Below are 18,982 nucleotides of genomic sequence, written 5' to 3'. Positions count from 1 at the left end.
TTAATGATGCTTTTAATCAAATAACATTTTCTTTTAACTATTATTTTTTAAATAAAAAATATTAAAATATGATATAATTTTTATTTTAAACGTTCAAAATAATATATATTTCATATTTTTTTTATTTAACTTATAAATTAAATATAACAATAACATAACATATCTCATCACATATATTATTATAAATCATTAATTGGTTTAAAAAAAATAAAATAATCACCATATGAATTTAACATTTTCCATATTTTTTTAAAAAAGTAATCTATTTTTTTTTTTACATAAATGCCCTTGATTATTTCAGTATTTACACGTAGGTTTTAAAGGAAATATTTTGTCAAAATGTGATGATAGATGGTTAGATTTTCAAAATTAGGTTTTTAATGGGTCTTTTAATCAAATAACCCTACTTTAAAATAACTTATGGATATAACATGCACATTCAAGGATATTATATCTTATAGGAAGTCATATACGATGATATGCATTTTTATCTAATAGATATGATATCCTTAAATATACATATCCTATTATATTATACCACATCAACTAAATGTAATCTAAGTGATTTTTTAGATATTTAAAAGTGTTTTTTTAATTTTATAAAACATTTTTTAAGTTAAAAACGCTTCCTAGAATGGGCATGAAAATACTTTATTTGGATTTTGATTAGTCTCTTCCATATATTATTCTAATTCTCTTTATTTATATTCCAACTTCTCATTTCCCATTTAGTATAAATGCACCACAAGAATGCCTATAAATTTCATGCCAAATTAATATCCAATCACACTTCATAATCAAAAAGAGGAATTGTAGCTGAATTTAAGAAACTTTTGTTGAAGATGTAAAGCATAAGTAAAAAAATATAAGCTCTAATTTGCAATTATTTTTAAAAACAATTTTCTTTTCATTAAAATTTAAAAAAAAAAAAATCAGAAAAGCACTTTCAATAATTAAAAAATAAAAAACATTTTTTTCATTTTTAAAAATAAAAAATAGAGTGTTTTGTTTTAAAAAAAAAATCTCTTTAATTATTTCTAATTGTTTTTGTTTATTTTAAAAAATAATTACATAAATACTGAGAATTATAAAAAATAAAACACAATAAATAAAAGTTATTTATAAAAAAAATAGATTAATAACATTTTAATTGACTTTACTATTTTTGTTTTACAAAACATGATAAAACTATTTTAAAAAATTGTTTTAAAAAACTATTGCTGGAGATCGTTTTAGCAGACAATGATCATTCCCGTCCCAAACAAGTGATTCCATTCTTGAAGTTATGGGCCGAGAAAACCTGCTATTGGCTACTACCAACTGAAGCTGACCAAAAAATATAGCAGACCACTGGCTACTCTTGCTTTAAATAATCAACCATGAACCAGAGTGTATAAAATTAGAAAAGCAATGTACTGAACAACAAAAGTATAACATAATTGAAGGAATGAAAACAACATTCCATATCCCACCTGGGTTCAAGATTCATCTTGAAGCTTTACAAATATACATGAGAGTATATTCATTACAAGACAACCATCCTGCATAGAGGGAATGGTCAACCTTCATTTCCTCCCAAGAGGAATAAACCACAGATGATCAAATACTAGGAATGTACCAACTAACAAAAAGACAGCTACAGTCAATGGCGTTTAATCAGGGCAAAAGACCATGTAAAGCTTAAGTATTTGTGGACAGCCACAGTTGGAACTATTTTCACTTCCTGTAGTCTTCAGCAGCTGTTTATATGTCAAAACTACTCTATACCAAATGCTAAGTATAGCCACTTTAAAGTATGAAATGAGTCATTTAGTCCCAACCACTTGCCACAATTGAACCATGATCAAATCCATATCTGTCTGATCCAGCAGCATAAGAGTCAGGTGGAGCTGCTTCACCATAAGGGATTGAATAGTAACCTTCACCAGAAGCAGGGGCAACAAAAACGTCAGTCTGAGTCACATCACCATATGGACTTGGAGAGTAGTAGTCTTCCCTTTTCAATTGAGAACTACTTCGAAAATCATGTCCACCAAACCTGCCACCCCCGTATCGGGACCGACCACCACCATATGATGGTCTCTCAGCATATTGGTTCAACCAAGAAGGAACCTCTTGGTTTGATTCCTGCATTAGCTCCACAAGTGATTTTGCAAGGGAAAGGTTCCCATCATTGAAAAATGCTGTTGCTAGACCTGATTTACCGGCACGACCTGTCCGGCCTATTCTGTGAACATAGTCATCTATGGCTTTTGGCAGATCAAAGTTGATGACATGTGCTACATGTGGAATATCCAGGCCTCGTGCAGCAACATCAGTTGCTACCATTATCGGAGTGGCTCCACTTTTGAATGATTTCAAGGCCCGTTCCCTTTCCTTTTTCACAAGTAAATAATAATTAATGCAAATGATATAAGAAGACAATTTGCAAAACTAAATAAGCAATTTTCTTAACAGAATAAAAATTCATATTAGATAAAAAGTTATAAGACAGATAAAGAAGATACTCGAGCTTATAATTCATAACTTCCATCCATCCCAAAAATAAAATAAATTGGTCAAAGCTTGAGAAACATCTTATACAGTAGTTAGTAATAGCTAAACAAGAAATTATCAAAAAAGTTACAGCCAGCTACACACAGAGAAAATAAATATTTCTGCATTCAAATGACAAATTATAAAAATAAAAATAAAATGAGATTCCAGCAATTAACACTTAAATTAACGAAATAACATTTTGAAACTCTTCCAAATTTATTTTCCCACAAGCCAAGTTTTAAAATATAAAGCGCACAGTCCACTTAGCACCATCCCACTGTTAAATAGCATTCGACCTTTAATGGTATTCATCCCAGACAACCAAATTCCTAAAGAGAAAGTCAAGACAGAAAATAAGCTAACCATTTGCACTTTGTCACCATGTATTGCTGTTGCTGCCAGACCATTCATGCACAACCACTGTTCTAATGCATCTACTCCTCTCTTCGTCTCCACAAAAACTAGAGTTAAAGCATACTGCACAACAAGTTATTCAATTTCTGAAAATCAGCCAACTGAAAATTTCAGTTAAAAAGAAATGACTTGATTATGTAACAAGAATAAAGACTTTATAAAAATCTGCATCAAATCAAAACCACAACTGTGCAGTAGCAGTCAGGAAATCTAATTTGAACAGGAAAAAGAAGTAACATACCTTTTTGGGGGTTCTATTTGTCATTTGAGATTGAAGAAGATCCATCAGATGGTAACGTTTGTCTGTATCTTCAACAAATTCAACTCTCTGCACGATAAGATCAGTGCTTGAACCAACTCGTCCTACAGATAGAAATATGTAGTTTGATAAAAAATCCGCAGCAAGCCTCTGCAAGATAGATGAATAATGGGTTTGATTAGCCCAGAGTAGCAGTCCAAAATGTGGAAAATAAATACAACAATCAAACAAGCTATCAGAGAAGCTCAATTTATTCATAGCTTTCATTTTTCTTTTTCTTTTTTTTATTTTTTTATTTTTGCTAGGTGAAAAAAAATTCCGATGCATCAAATGAACACATGTAATCTGTAAACAAGTACAAGTACTTTCCCATTTGGGGGTGAAAACAAGAACCACACCACACTACAGCATAGTTCAAGCTCAGCTTGTTCAGTTGGCATCCAATGTAAATAATTATAATGTAAAGATATGAAGACTAGTACTTTGTTGGGTCTTGGCATCAACCACTCTGATTTTCTTTTGCATTTTCTAGGGGTATTGTCATCACATAGAAGTATAAATTTAAACCAATTGCCATAAGGAACAATGATAATTTCCACAATTATTAACTAGCTGAACTGTATTTACTATTTAGTATTTTTAGGCTGTTAGCTTGGCCAAGCCAAGCACAAAACGTGTGATTGATCTTGGATGCTATGTGCTTTTAACAATCTAAGCCTAAGTTATGTTTACAGCCTCTCAACACTTCTATATCAAAAACAAAAGTAAAGAGATAGGACATATATTTAATGACCAAAGAACACTTTATGGGAATTATGACGAAGTCTTGAATTTGAGCCTCAAACTAAGAATATAGACAGCCACTCATGGCAAGCATGGAGAAATGTAAAACCGAAAAAACAAATGGCCATGTCTAAAAAATTTCCAATGCAAAAAGTAATAATCATGAGACAAGTTTCAATGATACTATTTATATATGAGATTGAAAATTTCTGAAATTTTTTCCATCAATGGAGTAAAATCAAGTCATCAAGCTAACTTTTTACCACAATAATATGGAACATGAGACCAAAGATCCTGCAGATCATCCTTAATGAGATAAAGGTAGCAACAGTTTTAGGCAACTGAAAGTTGACAGAGGAACATCTTGGTAGAATTTTTTGGTAAACCTTTGAGAAAAGATTTTCCAAAAAATTGATTAACAACAGGAAACAACAAAAACTTTTTTTTTTTTTAATTTTCAGATATGGAAATACTTTAATAATTGAAAACGATCCAAAACAAACATGTTATTTGACGTGACGTTGGAATATATTAGTAGCACCTTCCATAAACTCTTCAGAGAAAAAAAAAAAAAAAAAACCTTCCAGAAATTTGTGATTAACAGGAAATGACAAAAACATCTTTTTAACATTTTTGGACATGGATGAGTTTAATAATTGAAAATGGTTGAAAACTAACAAGATATTTAACATGCATATAATCTATATTTCCAAAAACAAAAACAGTTTTGTAAAAAGAATTCCTTTCTGCTACCAAATGGGCCCTTAGAAATTTATGCACCTCTCCATGAAAATTCCACCGGACAGCTGCATAAAATTCCAAATGATCAAGAATCTGAAATTCATTGCCAGATAGACAGTGCACAGCAAGGGAAACAACTAACCTGTATCTCATTAGGAAACGTAGCACTGAAAAGCATTGTCTGTCTCGCACCTGGTGGTGGCATATCCATCTGCTCGACAATCTTCCTGATCTGAGGCTCAAAGCCCATATCCAACATTCTATCAGCCTCATCCAAAGCCAAATATTTTATCATTCTAAGAGAAACTCTTGCTCTCTCAATCATATCCACAAGGCGACCAGGTGTAGCAACTAAGATGTCCACACCTCTTTCCAAATTACGGAACTGGAGAATCAAGAATTAAGAGGCAGTCAAAAACAGATTGAAAGTTAAAGTTCCTCAATTTAAAACTAATGAAATAAAAAAATGGCCCAAAAATTGAAGGGACAGGATAAGACAACATTATGGACAAATTGCCTTCAGTAAAAGAAGCTAATGGAATAATGTTCTAAAGATGGCATAAAGAAATGTAGAGATCCACCATAGACAGCATAAACAAGTAATTAATAAAATATCGACTTGACTAAGACATGTTAAGGGGACAGCAAGTTCCCCTATGAATAGAGAATTCCATATTTTCATATCTGCGACTAGCACCTTCAAGGAAAGATGAAAGAAAAAATAAAAAATAAGTCCAGCTGACAGCAGTAACAGATAATGGTGCTTAGGAAAAAGCAAAAAATGGACAAGCAATAAAATAGTCAATATGATCCCCACACTTCAACAATAGACCTATGAGAATAACAATGCCTTTAGGTAGAAGAAAAAGGAGTGTAAAAGGGAAAATTGCAGGAAAAGGCATTCAAACCAAAACTTAAGGACACATACTTTGAGAATCAAAATTCGGTAAGGGGTGAAAACCAGAATACAATGTGACTCCCATGGCCTATATGATCAAGAATCTCACCAGACTGTCTGCTCATGTTTCTCTTCTTCATTGGTGTTCTGTTTGACAGAAAAGATAAGAAATCCAGAATCCTACAACATCCACCTAAGGTTCCAAGTTTTCAAACTTTTCCACCCATCTTTGAGCAACAAAATAGATCATAATAGAATGTTTTGCAGCTAATAGCAAGCACCTACTGAGACAAGGCCCAAAACAAGCGCCCCGAGCTCGCACACACAATATATATATAAGCCACACTCCAAAGCAGTGGTCTATAAATACCAGAAACCGTTATTCCCCATTGGAGTATGATCGTGAAAACAACAAGTAAGGGTTCTATTCCAAATATTCAAATATTAAAATAATGATATACTAGGAATTTGCAAACCTGCTGAGATATTGGTGCTCCTCCATAAGCTACTACCACCTTCAAACCGGTTTTATAAGAGAACTTCTTAGCTTCCTCGTGTATCTATCAAATCACAAACCCAAAAGGAATTAAATCAAAATTCAAACAAACCCATATTGTTTTATTTGGTTGCTGAGAAAATGCATCAAAAGAACCTCAACCTGAATCAACATCACCCCAAGCAAATCAAAACCTTAGTATTAAGCACAGCTGAGTCAAGGTTCTAGTGCCTCGGAAATCTACATATATTTTCTTTTCTTTCTTTTCTTTTCACACATGTTCTCAGCAACCAAATGGACCAACAACAACCATTCACCTGACAAGACAATTCCCGCGTCGGAGATAGGATAAGAGCAGTTGGACAAGCAAGCCTGGCACCACCCCGCGATAACTGGTTCCTCAAAATACCACATATGATCGGGAAACAAAACGCCGCCGTTTTGCCCGAACCCGTCTGGGCACAGGCCATCAAATCTCGACCCGCCATTGCAATCGGAATGGCATGGCGTTGTATCGGCGTCGGTTTCACGTACTTGCACCTTCTGATATTTTGGTTCAAACCCTCACCCAGATGAATCTCTGCAAATGCACTGACAGGTGGGGGTATATCGGAGCCACTGGCCTCAACTGGTATGTCCTCGTACGCATCGAAATTTATACTCAAACCACCATTAGTGTCTTCTACCTCTTCCAATTCATCAAATTTCTCAGAACCGTCGAATGGGCTAGCATTTGCCTCAGAAGCCTCTCTCCCCTGACCCCATCCTTGCCCACGTCCACGTCCCCGGCTCTGGCCACGGCCCCGGCTGGTAGCAGTCCGGCCTTGTTCTGGAGGGCAGTCGGAACCGATTGGAGTGGCGCCGTTGGTGGTGGCAACCGCAGCACCATGCCGGAGATGTGGGGGCACGTATGTGGGGCGAGTGGGGCGAGCAAGGCGAGTTGGGTTGGTGGGTGTGTCAGTGGAGACATCAGCCCACGACATTGTCATCGTTAATGAAAGCTTCCCAAAGCTCAACCCTCGGTGAAGCAAACAGCGATGAAATGGGTAAAACCCTAGGCCAGAGACCGCTGTAAAGCTTCAGAAATGCACGGAGAAAGTGTGAAAGAAATGGGAAATGAACCGTTTGAGTAGTTTGATTGATTCAAAAACAGAGCTGAGTTGGATAATATACAGGTGAGAGATGTGATGTAGACCCCATGGGGAAAAAAATTAAAAAGCTACAAAACCCTAGAGAGAGAGAGGAAGGTGGACACAACTCAAGCACGTTTTCCGAGAAGAGTGAGAAAGACCGAGGGGGGTCTAGAGAGAGAACGTGAATGAGAAAAAAAGAGAGGTTTCCCAGAGGGTTGGAGGCCTTGCAAAGCCCCACTGTCATTTAAGTTTAACTTAAGGCGCGCGTGGGCTTTGAAGATTCCGCCAGGGCCATCTCAGTAAAATCACTCTTTGGAATAAGGCCGCGTTTCGGAAAGTGGGCAAGGTGGAGGGTCAAATTTGGGAAAGTGGGAAACGAATTGTGGGGCCGGACACGCGCAATTAATTAGCGTGGAGAGGCCAGGAGGGCAGAATGGTAATAAGGACTGTAAGTCAGCCGCGGCGAATGGGTTTGCATGTAGCTTTGTATTATATTTTCATTATTTTAATTTTCAAAAAGTGGGTCCCACCCACTATCTCCCAGATATTTTCATCAGACAAAGTTTGTTTGTGGGGGACCTGTTGTTAGTAGCAGGCAGTTGATACTCCCATTCATCACATTAAATTGCCGCTAATCCACTTTTATATGATTTTAAAAAAATAATTAAAATTATGATTTTAAATTTTTTTTTAATATTTCTAACACTTAAATAATAATAAAAATTAAATATTAAAAAAATTAAAAATATTTCTTTAAATCACGACCAAACAAACCCTAAATACATTTAAATCTCAAACCTATCTTATATCACAACCATTTTTTTTTAAATTATGAAAATAATACTTTTTTAGGGGATTAATTGAAAATTATCATTTGAAGAGATATTTTTAATTGAATCTTGAATTGGTAGATTTTTTTAAAAGAGAAAATTTTATAAATATTATTTTCTAAGAAATAAATTTTAATTGAATTTCTTCTTAATGTCATAATTTAAAAATGTTTTTTGAATTCTCATATTTTAAAAGTTATTTAAATAAAAATAAAAACAAAAATCCTGTCTTTCGTGGTCCATGGCTTGAGAATATAGGTGACAGAGAACAGGGGTAGGAACTGAAAATGACTGAATTCATCGAAATGGGTTTGAAACTTTTTGTAAGAAAAGACATTTGAATGGCATAATGGCAGAGTTCAACGTAAATCTTTCCAGAGCATGACGAAGTGAATATTGAGTAAGGGCCCTTGGCTTTTCCCATTTACACTATTAACGATAGGGGAAAGGCTAGGGACCTTTGCCCAGTCAGTCCTGCAATCAACTTTTTCCATTAGTGTCTGTCTTGGGTGGTCTGGTCTATTTCTAGGTTGCCCCACACCCAAACCCTTCAACTCTTGCATTTTACATGGAAAATCGTAGGTTTATGAATCAAAGTCCTGTTGCTAATACCTAGCAGTTATTCTCAATACAAGGTAAAGCAATTTTTGAATTCTGATCAGAAATGGTAACTTCACTCTTTAATTGATCCTGAGCTCATACTTTTTTCTTTTTTTCTTTTCTCTTGGCATTCAGAAAAGAGGGAGAATATCTGTAGAGGCATGTGGTTGATGTGTCATTCGGTCAGTAAACGCTTCTCTTCCTCCTCAAGTCTTTGCAGCCATTTGAATCCAAGCTCACACCCTGCTTTTGCAGCAATCTGAAACTGTTCTTTTGCCATCTCTACTGGATCTAGCACAGCACTTCCTGAACTCTTGCTTGCTGTTTTGTACAATTTTGTTACAGATTCTGGTAATTGAACACCTGAGACATGATTGTGCTCCATTAAGAGGGCGAAAATCCAAAAGCCAAGATGAGGAAAAAATATTTTCAAATGGCGCAATTCACTACTAAGCTAATACAGGAGGTCTAAAGGACAAATGAGAAAAAGAAGCCTATACTAGGAACCCAGTTTTCCAAATACCTGTTCAACACTAGAAGATAATGACTATGGCATCCAAATGAACCTGAATCTGTTAGCAATATTTTTAATACATTCGGCAGATGTAAATGCATTAGATAGTAATTTCTTTATATTTCTTGGATGCTAAAACTTCTATTTTTAATCTAAATGATCACCCAGGTAACTTGATTAGTCCATGGAAAGCAATGACTCACGACTACCTCTCATACCCATCAAGCAAGCTAAGAAGTGGGAGTCACTGTAAGTGAACAGTTCAGAGAATAAAGTATATGCTATTTATGGATGTCTTTCAATGTAGTCCAATCTCACATTCATATTTTGACTTAATAGATTTTGTAGTATAAATTATAGACAAATAAGAGGAATTTTTTTTAATCTAAGAACAATATCGCATTAAGTTCCGAGTGTATGGATTATATATTATAGATTATGAATAAATAAGAGGGATTTATTCTAATAGAAAAACCCAATGGAGCATTTATGCAGTTAATCTTCAGAAAAGGACCCCAGTATGTTCCAATAAGAAAAGCACAATAAGGTGGGGAGACCGACCTCTGAGAAGAAGAGATCCATATACTATAGCTGCGCCAGCATGTCCCTGCAGATATGTGAAGAGAAGGTGAGAACTGTTCAAAATGGTGCACTAAATGAATACATAATGAGATTTTGACCATGTCAGAACTTTTGGCTTTTAATTTTCTTGGTGAGTCTGCAGAGTAATCATCCATATACATTCATCACACCATTGTTAAAAGTATTATATAGAAAGTCTATATTGCACTATTAGCAGACGTGAGAATCCAATGAAGTCACAGAACACTAAAAATGGCGCTCAAGTGAGTTACATAGAATTTTAGAAGACCAAGTGTTAATGAATTTCATATTTAGAACAAATCTGGTGGCTAAAAAGTGATTTCCAACCATATACATATCTTCTTATGAAAATTGTATGGCATTTCATGAAAAAGTGAGGGTGGTCAGCATTTTTACCCTCTCCGATGCTTTATGGAAACACCATAATGCTGAGGCCATATCCTTCTTCAGGCCATCCCCAGTCAAATATATAGCAGCTAGAAGGTAAAGAGCACCTGTATGCAACTAGAACATAGCAAGCTCCAGTAAGGCTTTGAAACATATCCTGGACGCATTGCTAATGCATGTGAACATTAAGAAAACACACCTGGTCAGCAGCCTTCTCCAAGTAATAGAAAGCTTGTTGTCCTGACTGAACATATTCATTCTGGCAAAAGCCAAGCCAAAGAACATGATGAAGCAGTAGTAAGCATTAATCTAGAAAAAATGTTACTGAGGAATAATTAGCAAATGTTTTTTGTTAGTAAAAAAGTTTGTATGGGGGTAATTTTGTGAAAATTGAGTTGTAAAATAGTATTAGATATGCCATCTCCAAACCAACCCATTAAGGCTAAAGATGTTTAAAGAAAGCACATGGGACTGGAAGTATTTGCATGCAAACTTCTAAGGGGCACCCGATTGAGCAAGGCTTTTCTTAAACTTTTCAGGGAAAACATTTTTGACAAGTTCTAATAATTTTAAATCGAAAACCAATTATAACTTTTAAGTGTTTCCAAAGCTTAATAATTTAAATTACTTAATATTCACTTCCTTTTACAAAAGATAGGACTTTGGAGTTTTCAATACGAAGTCAGTCAATCAATGGAGGACCTAGTACCAGTTGATCTACTACAGACTTGGACTGAGAGAGATCATTTAGTTTTTGGTTTCAGAAATCCAAATCAAGACTAGCCAGTGATTGGTTCGGGGAGTGGACTAACTTCAAGCTTCGGCTCCATGGCTCTAGTTCCCAGTTCTCAGGGTTTTCACATATATCTGGTCTCCTTATCTTTGGCACATGCTTCTCTTATTAGGTTTGCTATATATTTCTTGCATTACAGTATTCTCAAGAATCGAGTTTAGTTGCCTTAATTGGATTATAACTGAAAAGGGAAATATGAGTTAGTCCTGTGAAATTGGAACTGCATCAGATTCAATCTAGGGGAGTTTCAAATTAATTATATAAAGACGAAAAGGGCTAAAAATTCTTTGGACTCATTCACCCTCCTTAAATTGTTTTGTGCCACCAATAGGCATTTTTATTTTTTTCTATGATGGGATAATACTGACGCAAATAATTAAGAAAAGAATCAAGCTGTTGGAGGTAATAGTAGTCACCATTAAAAGTATGAGAGACGTAACTTTGTGATCTGTGACAATAAATCTGAATGATATGCTCCTAACAAGGAAATAGGATAGGAAGGAACAAAAAGGATGGCATAAAATAATCAATTTATGAAGCTATCAACAACCAAACATGATGCAAATTTTACGGATGTATGACCACAGGCAAGTACCACAAACCTAGATCACCACACCAGAGTTTCACAACTCAGAAGCCAAGAATTATAGAAGAGCTGAAAAAAGTAGACTGTTAAAGCCCTTTAGGATTCCAAAACCGGCAATAATGTTTCGTTTGTCATATCCAGGAGGAGTTGGTTGACCACATCCTGCTGCACTGTGGCAAGACAATTTTGTGCCGGCTATTGTTCTCTCTTTTCGGTATATCTTGTGTGTTACTTCTTCTGTAAGAGAGACCCAGTTAGGATGGGGTGGCTCCTTTGTTGGGAGGAAACGAAAAAGGGGTGGGGAGCAGCTCCTTTGTGCATCTTTTGGACAATTTGAAAGGAGAGATAGAAGATCGTACAAAAACAAGAAGCTTTCCGACCAAATATTGAAAAGCTTATTTCTTTGTAATTTGTTGTCTTGGACCAAGTTGTATATAGTTGTAGGCCCAATGTCCTTATTTGATTTCAGTGATTGGATGGGTTCTTATCAAGGGAGGGTAGTTTTTTGTTGTCCATTTTCCTTTTTCTGACACCTTTTGACGACCATTGTATACGTCTTGTATATTTTGGGTGTGCTCTTTTTGGCTCTTTTTATTTAATACTATCTTTGTTTACCATAAAAAAAGAACAAAAAAAACAACACTAATGTTGTAAGCTTCATTAAATTTCACATCAACAAAAAGCATCTTAAGGTAAAAAAAATATTTGAATAAATATGGAGCAGAAATAAGAAAAGGGGCAAAAATATACTTTCTTGAAGGGCAAATTAAGTCAAATAGGTGAAATTGTTGAACTACAAGAAGAAAAATTTAAAGACACACCAAATTAATCTACCATGCAATTGTGGCTACTTTAAAAACCCCCAAGGGGAAGCAAAGGGGAACAGCAAGTTGACAATTGCACCAGATAAGGTACATGAGGCCTTTCAGTCTACCATACAATTGTGGCTGCTTTAAAAACCCCTGAGGGGAAGCAAAGGGGAACTGGAGTTGACAATTTCACCAGATAAGGTACATGAGGACGTCAGTCTACCATGCAATTGTGGCTGCTTATAAAACCCCTGAGGGGAAGCGAAGGGGAACTGGAAGTTGACAATTTCACCAGATAAGGGCAATACTGGATGGGTTGCATTTTGGCATTTACACACATTGAAGAAGGTTCAAAAATCAAAAACTGGAAAAGGAGGCAAGAACATTGCTTAGCTTTTGAAGTGATTGATGGGCTTTCTGGAGCACTTATCCAATCTCATCAGGATGTCATCAAATATCTACTGGGAGGTTAAACTGCAGTTCCATGACAATTGCATGCTCATGAAGAGCTTGTTCCCACTTCCGGGGTTGCAACATGATATTCATAGGACAGCATCATGTGAAGAATGAACATGGCATAAAGCTTCATATTGACTATGGATCAGAAATTCCATGATAAAATTGTGTAAGGACAGTACTAGAGATGAGAAGATCGAATGGTGCACTTCCTCTATGACAATGTGTGTTCAGCAGATCGTTTATGTTTATATTCCATGGTTCAGAATATCATTCATGTTGCATGGGCCTTCTACTAATTTTTTCACATAATCACATACATATGTTATGTATGTGGACATTATATTGATAAAACCTTCTTATAAAATCTTGGACATGGATAAAAAAGGAGTCTATCCTTTGATCTTGGGGCATGAATTAGAAAAGCTGGAACCATGATCCCAACTTTACACAAGCAAGATGTAGTTAAGGATCAACTAATGAAGTGCTGGAGCAACCTTCAAGCACAAAGCCTGGAAGGGATTTATGGATTTGGATTTTGGTTAAGCTATTTAGGAAATTAAAGTACTGTACCAAAGAACAAACATGAAACCTCCCAGAAATAACCCAAGATATAAAAGTAGTAAGGAAAATGGTTTTCTCATGTTTGGTTTCACACCATGGATAATACAAAAGAAAATCAAATATAATTAAAATTAGTTACTAATTTATACATTTTTAAATTATTTAATCTTCATATAATGAAGGAAAATAAGTGCAATGAGTTTGAAGAAACATACAAAAATGCTTTATTGACTTTCAATTTATTTTTTATTTTCTTTTAATATTTTATTGACTTTCAATTTATTTTTTATTTTCTTTTACTTTTCATTTCCTTCTACTTTTACTCTCGATTTTCTTTCCATCACATTTTCCCTCAAATTTTCCGAGAAGGGTGTGAAACTATGGTTGCCTAATTTGAACCATGCAAGATTCATGATATGATGGTGACAATCATTACATCCCAATGGAATCATGAAAAAGATAACGTCGTTGACCCGTTGATTAATGTTGATATCAATCAAAAACTGCCCATCTGAAAGCATGCTATTGACTGGCTTTGACAAGAGTCCCAAGTGGTTCAAATCAATACAAATATAATCACAATGTCAATCTTAAGGAAACTAACCTCATATCTTAGACGACGACCCAATTCATACTGTGCTTCAGCATCACCCATATCTGCAGCTTCCACTAACAAAGCAGCTCCACTATCATAATGAACAAGCAAACAAAATCAAGAATGTGCTTGTAGATAAATAGGAAACAGAAATATAATGGAAGTGTTTGGCAAATTGTATAGTGTGAGTTACAACAAAGAAAGATTTACACAATACTACGAGATGGCTGTATGCCCTAAGTTTTGTTACAATCATTCAATTAAATATCAAAATAGGTAATAAATAGTTAAAGAACCACCTGCAGTTTTTTAGGCAGCTTAATGAAGTTGAATGACAAGGACACAAACGTAAATAATGTTAAAGCATATTCATTCATAAGCAAGCATTTTGTTGGCTAGGAGAACATCGGAACTCCTCAATCAATTTCCATCTAAAAGGTTCCAAATTTCAGATGATGGAGTACACAAGAGCCATAAAAATCAATCTAGAACCAAACATATCCAGTTCATTTATTGATAAGATAAAAATACAGAAAACCTCAGTAGAATTCTTATTTTGCAGCTGGACTACACATATTTCAACATAGAAAGTGAAGCAATGATGTCTACAAAGACCACCACAGGGGCATTAAGAAGCATGATAAAAGAAACTAATCACTTATGGAAAGAGATAACTCTCACTTACATAGCTTTGCATGCCCCTGGGACATGGTACTTGAGATGCAATTTGGACAACCAATACCTAGCATGGGCGTTTGAGTTGTCAGCCTCCAGAGCTAACTCAAAGTTTTCCTTTGCTTTCTGACATGAAACTTGAATAAGAAGACAGGGTGACAACAAAATGGAACAGAACTTTTCTTGATTAGAACTAAATAATTTAAAAAAAAAAAAACAAAAATAGAGCTAAATAATAATAATGATCATCATCATGATAATCACAATAATAACCACTAATAGAAAAAATAGAAGAGGATGCGAAAAGAGACAAGTTAACCCACTGTGAGGGCACCACCAAGTTCAACACAAAAATGGTTTAATAAGGCCAAAAAATCTACATATACAAAAAACTGCAGCTAATTTAAAATCCAAAATCAAACCCTGATTCCAATTAAATCTGCTAACCAACAAACAATGCCATCTAACATTATCAACTGAATAAAGCTAAATCTAGTCTTACTTATTAATTCACTCATGGATATTAGTTAATATACAAGTCAGTCAACCATATAATCATATCCTCTGTTTATTTAAGCACAAATGCTCCATCCTCCTTAGAAAAGACCCTTCCTTTACAGTTGAATTATGAAACCACATAACTTCAATGTTCACTAATCAGTAGCTTCAGGATGAAGATCACAATATAACAGCAACACTCCAGCTGCCTTAAGTATCTATCCATAAATTATACGATGTAGACCTTTTACAAGAGTCTATTCATGTATTGGATGCTTGTTTTTCAGAAAAAGGATCATCTCGTCACATGGGTTATGCAACCACATAATCCTCAAAATCAGTAAACCTCAAACCCCACTGAGGACAGAATTTGATGGCACGACCACTGAAAGAATTTACCAATTAACTAACTTCCAGACAACTTAAGAAGCATGATAGAACACCAATTGTTACCTTGGAAAAACATCAAATGATACAAATACAAATATACAACAATACAAATGCTACAAAACAAAATAACAGTAAAATAATGGAGAAAACGGTGTGAATTTTTTTTCCTTCTTAATTCTTTTGCTTTCAATATTTCAAATTTATCATACCCTGAGGAGAGGTATGAGAAGGCGGCTATTGGGCTCTGATTTATCCATGACCCTGTCAACTTCCTTTATAGCACTAAACCCTTGTGCTAAGAACTCCGCAGCCTTCTTATTTCTACTATGTAGACCTCTCTGTAACCAAAAAAAAATAATTATGAAAAAACAAGGGAAAAAATCCAACTGGGATTATATTGGGGAAGTGCAAACTTACCTGTAGATTGAATTGGAAAAGGTGAAGGGCGCTTGGTTTCAGAGAAGTCTTTGCAAAGAGTGACCCCAACATCTTTTTCTGTGTATAATCAAGCAAAGAAAATAAAATAGGGAAAATGAGAGAAGGGCCAGTTAGCAGTTGAAACTCTTAACACCCTAAAAACAAGTTGTGCTCACCTCAAATCTGGCTCACCTGAGTATGTAGTAACCTCATTTTGTAGGCCGGAAAGGGTGACTAAAAATGGGTCCATTATCTAATTCTTAGTACCTAGGAAAGGGGATGCTTTTTGTGATTTCCCCTCCTATACTTCGGAGAGGCTGATATTCAAGGGCATATTATTCCCATTTCAATGTTTGCAATGGCCGAATGTGTGGTGACCTTTTCTTAACCATATAGATATTGTTTGCTCTGGGCCAAAGGGACCTTCATGACTTTAAAATACATCTACATGATTAAGAGAAGTTCATACACACACACACATACACACATATATATATATATAACACCAAAAACTTTTTCCTCTATCCAATGTAGAATAATACAATCAACAACCTCCCCTTCCCCCCATTTAGACACAACATCCCTCATCATGTCCTATAAGATTGCAATGGGGGAAAGGGGAGCAAACAAACTTCCACATCGAGGTTAGGGTTCATTTCTAATACAATTTATAATGGTTTGCTTTCAATCGTGTGTATATTGTCCACTCTAAGTCCAAAGGGCTCTCACGACTTTAAAACACACCTACATAGTTAAGAGGGGTCCATACATATATTTCAACTATGATACTATTTGTAATAGTCCGGTTTTAATGAAATTATCCACTCTGAGCCCAAGAGGCCCTTGTAATATCCAACATGATAAACATTCGATAAGAGAAAAAGTTTTCGACGCTATATATGTATGGATTCCTCTTAACCACGTAGATGTATTTTAGGCCGTGAGGGTTCCTCGGGCTTAAAATGGGCAATATCTACATGTTTGCGAGTATACTATTATAAATGGTATCAAAGTCAAATCCTCACCCCAATGTAGGAGATCGTTTGGCCCTATAAAGGATGTTTATTTGTTTAACCCCACAATCTTGTGGGACATGACAAAGATGTTGTATCTATATTAAGGGTGATTTAGATATCCCACATTGGATAGGGAAAAGGTTCATAGCACTATAAATGTATGGATTCCTCTTAATCATTTGGACACATTTTAAAGCCACGAGGGCCTTTGGGCACAGAGTGAACGATATCTAAAATTTTTCAAGATTCCCTCCACATTCTTGGCAACCAAACATAAAAGCCCAACTTTGTTGTCAACCAAGACATTTTTTTTTATCTGCACCAAGGTATACACAATGTATATAGCGGCAACCAAAAAGCGCCAAAAAAACTGAAGAGAACAAAAAGATACTCCATCCCTCAAACCAACCCCAACCAATCAATGAAATCTACTATGGACATCGATCTTTCTCCCATAAACAGATTGGTCCAAGTTAACAAGTTACACAAAAACAAGTATTTCAGTCTTTGGAGGGAGAGTTCCACATTCTCAAAAGATCTTATATTTCTCTCTTTCCAAATAGTCTAAATTAGACATTGGAACTAGAATTAAACAGTTCGCTTCTTTTCTTCAACTTTCTCGGCAATTAAACAAAAATTCTCACAAAAAAAAAAAAAACAATTTTTTAGAGAAACTTTACTTTTCTTCTTTTTCTCCATGTCTCAGCAACCAAACATAAAATATCCTGTTTCTCATCAACCAAAACAACACAACAAAAAACTTTGTCTCCTCTTCCCTTCCCCCACTTTCAGGACAACACATACTGAGAAACCTCAAGTCCTAAACACCCAAAACATGATTTTTTTTCCCCTCTTCATTTCCCCGACTTTTCAGGCAGCCCAGTGAAAAAAGAAAGAACAACAATTCCACTTATCAGATAAACAACAGAAAACACGAAATTTAAACTAGCCCCTACGCTCATATTCGAGCTCCATTTCCTCCGCCTCCTCCCCAACCAAGCTCAAAACCCACAGTCACTCACCGTTCGAAACAACAAAAAACATGAAATTGAAACCAAATCGACATCTAATTAAGTAAAATACATGTAGATTGAGAAAGCAAGCCAAGAGTGAAACCCACCTTATATGAGAGCGTCAGAGGAGCTTGAACGAAGCCAATGCCGAGTTTCGTTGCTGCGGTAGGTTTACACTGAGCCCAATTGGGCCGGTGAAGTCCGCCCTGTCATTGCGGCCCAATAATTGTCTCAAACCTATTATTTCTAGTCATTATCTATACGATGCTTTTGTTTTAAGTTTTTTAATTAAGAAACAAAATCAAAACTATCAAGCATATTCAATATTTATAAAAACAAAAAATATAATTGACAAAATAATTGTATTTATATTTTTATAAATAGTCAAAATGTAAATTTATTGAAAACCCTTCATAATCTTTCTTAATTTTCCCTTTTTATATAATTTTTTATTATCAATTTATTCGTAATTTTTCAAATTATATCATTTTAAGATAAAAATATTACGTATATATTTATGGGACTTTGACGTGAAATCTTAAAGTGATCATATATTTATATGGATTGAGACTTAATCAAAGTTAGTGGTAACATTTATTCTTAATAAACATATCATGATATCTCAATAAATTAAAACAATATTTTATCAGATTATGAACGTATAGTAGTATCACAAACCCAAACTTTGTCTCATTGTTATTTACTGATATATATATATATATATATATATATAATTTACATTCATTTTATTATTTTTTGTAAAATGTTTGAATAAATTATTATAATATATTTATAATTAATCAATTAAATTATTTTAATATAAAAATATACTCATTTGTTACTTTCAAATATATACAAAATGATGTTTTATTTATATTAGTATTTCTTTACAATTATACCTTTGTCTAGAATTTGTTTAAATAAAATATTTTTACATATTTTAAAACTAATTGAAATAGTATATAAATATATAA

General features: G+C 34.7%; 2 protein-coding genes across 3 annotated transcripts; both read right to left on the bottom strand.

Moving 5' to 3' along the window:
• Positions 1-1,439: 1,439 nt before the first annotated feature.
• Positions 1,440-7,485, bottom strand: LOC100245822 (DEAD-box ATP-dependent RNA helicase 52C). Its single transcript, XM_002285072.4, has 6 exons — positions 6,447-7,485; positions 6,110-6,193; positions 4,878-5,120; positions 3,194-3,361; positions 2,902-3,015; positions 1,440-2,376 (listed from the first exon to the last, which is right to left on the bottom strand). Exons 1-6 carry the CDS (start codon positions 7,116-7,118, stop codon positions 1,810-1,812), a joined length of 1,848 nt encoding a protein of 615 aa, XP_002285108.1. The 5' UTR covers positions 7,119-7,485; the 3' UTR covers positions 1,440-1,809.
• A 925-nt stretch (positions 7,486-8,410) lies between these two features.
• Positions 8,411-18,228, bottom strand: LOC100250962 (uncharacterized). Of its 2 annotated transcripts, none has more exons than XM_002285066.5 (9): positions 18,116-18,228; positions 15,980-16,057; positions 15,772-15,900; positions 14,685-14,800; positions 14,009-14,090; positions 10,396-10,455; positions 10,206-10,313; positions 9,768-9,813; positions 8,411-9,055 (listed from the first exon to the last, which is right to left on the bottom strand). In XM_002285066.5, the coding sequence occupies exons 2-9, from the start codon at positions 16,049-16,051 to the stop codon at positions 8,868-8,870; spliced, it is 801 nt and encodes a 266-aa protein (XP_002285102.1). In that variant the 5' UTR covers positions 16,052-16,057; positions 18,116-18,228; the 3' UTR covers positions 8,411-8,867. The 2 variants fall into 2 exon arrangements, with proteins under 2 accessions (XP_002285102.1, XP_010656416.1); XM_010658114.3 differs by lacking the exon at positions 18,116-18,228 and adding an exon at positions 16,156-18,079.
• Between the last annotated feature and the right edge of the window lie 754 nt (positions 18,229-18,982).

Source organism: Vitis vinifera, chromosome 11 (genome assembly GCF_030704535.1).
Source record: "Vitis vinifera cultivar Pinot Noir 40024 chromosome 11, ASM3070453v1".
In the NCBI taxonomy this organism is placed as follows: domain Eukaryota; kingdom Viridiplantae; phylum Streptophyta; class Magnoliopsida; order Vitales; family Vitaceae; genus Vitis; species Vitis vinifera.
The sequence above is the reverse complement of the archived record's forward strand: the minus strand, read 5'-3'. Positions and strand labels throughout refer to the sequence as shown.

Coding starts and splice junctions, on each gene's coding strand:
- LOC100250962 (XM_002285066.5), bottom strand. CDS start 16,051: ATGTTGGGGTCACTCTTTGCAAAGACTTCTCTGAAACCAAGCGCCCTT. Junction 15,901..15,979: donor TTTTCCAATTCAATCTACAG/GTAAGTTTGCAC, acceptor TTTTGGTTACAG/AGAGGTCTACATAGTAGAAA. Junction 9,056..9,767: donor TGGATCTCTTCTTCTCAGAG/GTCGGTCTCCCC, acceptor ATCATGTCTCAG/GTGTTCAATTACCAGAATCT.
- LOC100245822 (XM_002285072.4), bottom strand. CDS start 7,118: ATGACAATGTCGTGGGCTGATGTCTCCACTGACACACCCACCAACCCA. Junction 3,362..4,877: donor CGTTTCCTAATGAGATACAG/GTTAGTTGTTTC, acceptor TCTATCTTGCAG/AGGCTTGCTGCGGATTTTTT. Junction 3,016..3,193: donor CAAATAGAACCCCCAAAAAG/GTATGTTACTTC, acceptor CTTGTTGTGCAG/TATGCTTTAACTCTAGTTTT.